Below are 1,599 nucleotides of genomic sequence, written 5' to 3'. Positions count from 1 at the left end.
ACCCGTGGTGGGCAGAGCACAGATAGCCCATTGTGTAGCTTTGTGCTTAATTACAAACAAACAAACAAAAGCTTTCACTGTAATTTATTTCATTATTATTAAGGGAGCATTATAAATAGTTATGTTTTTAAAAGAAAAAAACTACTATTGTTATAAATAACACATTCAATTGAACTAAACTATGCATGCCTATTTAAATATATTTACACATGGCTTGTGTATATCGTATATACTATTCATACCTTCGGTGTATAGGACGCAAGCAGATTTTGACATCAAATTTTGGGGTAAAAAAGTGCATCTTATACACCAAAAAATACGGTAGTTCATGGTATTCAAAAATACGGTACATAATACATTTTCATACCATACTGGTAGTACAAAAATGGCTCTGCGTAAGCGCAGTCAGTCCGTTACATCATGCTTAGATATTTTCTGCATATCGTGAAATACAAGTTTTCGGTATCGTTGATACATTAGGCTGGGAATTTTTTACTGGACTTTTTTTTCCCCCCCTACTATGGTTACTTTTATTAAGTCTAAAAACAACAAATATCACTTTCAAAGTTACAAACTATGAAAACTCTGATTTTCAGGCCTTAATAAACGCTGAATAATGTAAAACATGTTTGCCAGTGTTCTATAGATGAGAAATAAAAATATTAAATACGCTAAACTCGTTTTGCATCCTTACGATTTGAAATTGGAAGTGGCTTAGTACAACTGGTATACAAGGGTACTTGGGCCTGGTGGTTAAGGTGCTCGACTCGAAATCTGAGGGTCGAGGGTTCGAACATGCTCTCCCTTTCAAACGGTCACTCCCACTATTCGTAAAAGAGCAGCTCAAGAGTTGGCGTTGGGTGGTGTTGACTAGCTGCCGTTCCTCTAATCTATCGCTGCTAAAGTAGGGAAGGCTAGAGCAGATAGCCCTTGAGTAGTTTTGGGCGAAATTCAAAACAAGTCTACTTTTGTAACAGGTTACGGGAAGCTTTTAGAATATCCTTAACTATGTTTTTATCAGCTCTTGAAGGAAAGGCTAGTTCCTAAAAAAAAAACGACTCAAATAATTATTAATGGCGACTGTGCCGAGGAACAGACGAACTCCGTTTCACGTTTTGTACGTTCTATCTTTGTGACTGTTAATAAGTTGGAATTAGGAGACAAATTAGGTGAACAGAAATGAACAATAACCTACCTGTTTGCATTGTGAAAATTACAAATGAGGCGGTTAAGATCCAGGTGGCGTCGTCCGAGTTGACGGGGTCAAGGCCAACTTGTTGAGAAGTGCCATTTATCATAGTTCAGAATCTGTCTTGGACAAGAGAATCTTCATTTGTGTGATAACATCGTTTTAACTGGAATTAATTGACTTTAATTTGCTTATACGTGAATACGTTTACACATTTATATGAACTAAATCAAATTTCACATACAATAATTCCAGAAAAAGAAACTGTTAATGTTTTAGATTCTCCAAACTTTTGTTCGTTCGTTTGTTTTTGGTTTATACTCATTGATCATACATATGATTTGAGGTAAGTAATTTTCCTTACAAAACCTCACTATAGCTTGTTCATTAAGTAGAGATTAGTGCAGTGG

The 1,599-nt window shown here is 35.6% G+C and overlaps 1 protein-coding gene across 1 annotated transcript in view; it reads right to left on the bottom strand.

Moving 5' to 3' along the window:
- LOC106470745 (putative ammonium transporter 3) overlaps positions 1 to 1,298 on the bottom strand; it is a gene marked incomplete at its 3' end in the record, with an annotated part of 13,740 nt that extends 12,442 nt beyond the window's left edge. Inside the window, exon 1 of the mRNA XM_013931311.1 lies at positions 1,196 to 1,298. Coding sequence (XP_013786765.1) covers positions 1,196 to 1,298 — 103 coding nt within the window. The remainder of the gene's footprint in view (positions 1 to 1,195) is intronic.
- Between the last annotated feature and the right edge of the window lie 301 nt (positions 1,299 to 1,599).

Source organism: Limulus polyphemus, unplaced genomic scaffold, assembly GCF_000517525.1.
Source record: "Limulus polyphemus unplaced genomic scaffold, Limulus_polyphemus-2.1.2 Scaffold4194, whole genome shotgun sequence".
NCBI lineage: Eukaryota > Metazoa > Arthropoda > Merostomata > Xiphosura > Limulidae > Limulus > Limulus polyphemus.
This window is presented reverse-complemented; position numbering and strand designations above follow the sequence as displayed.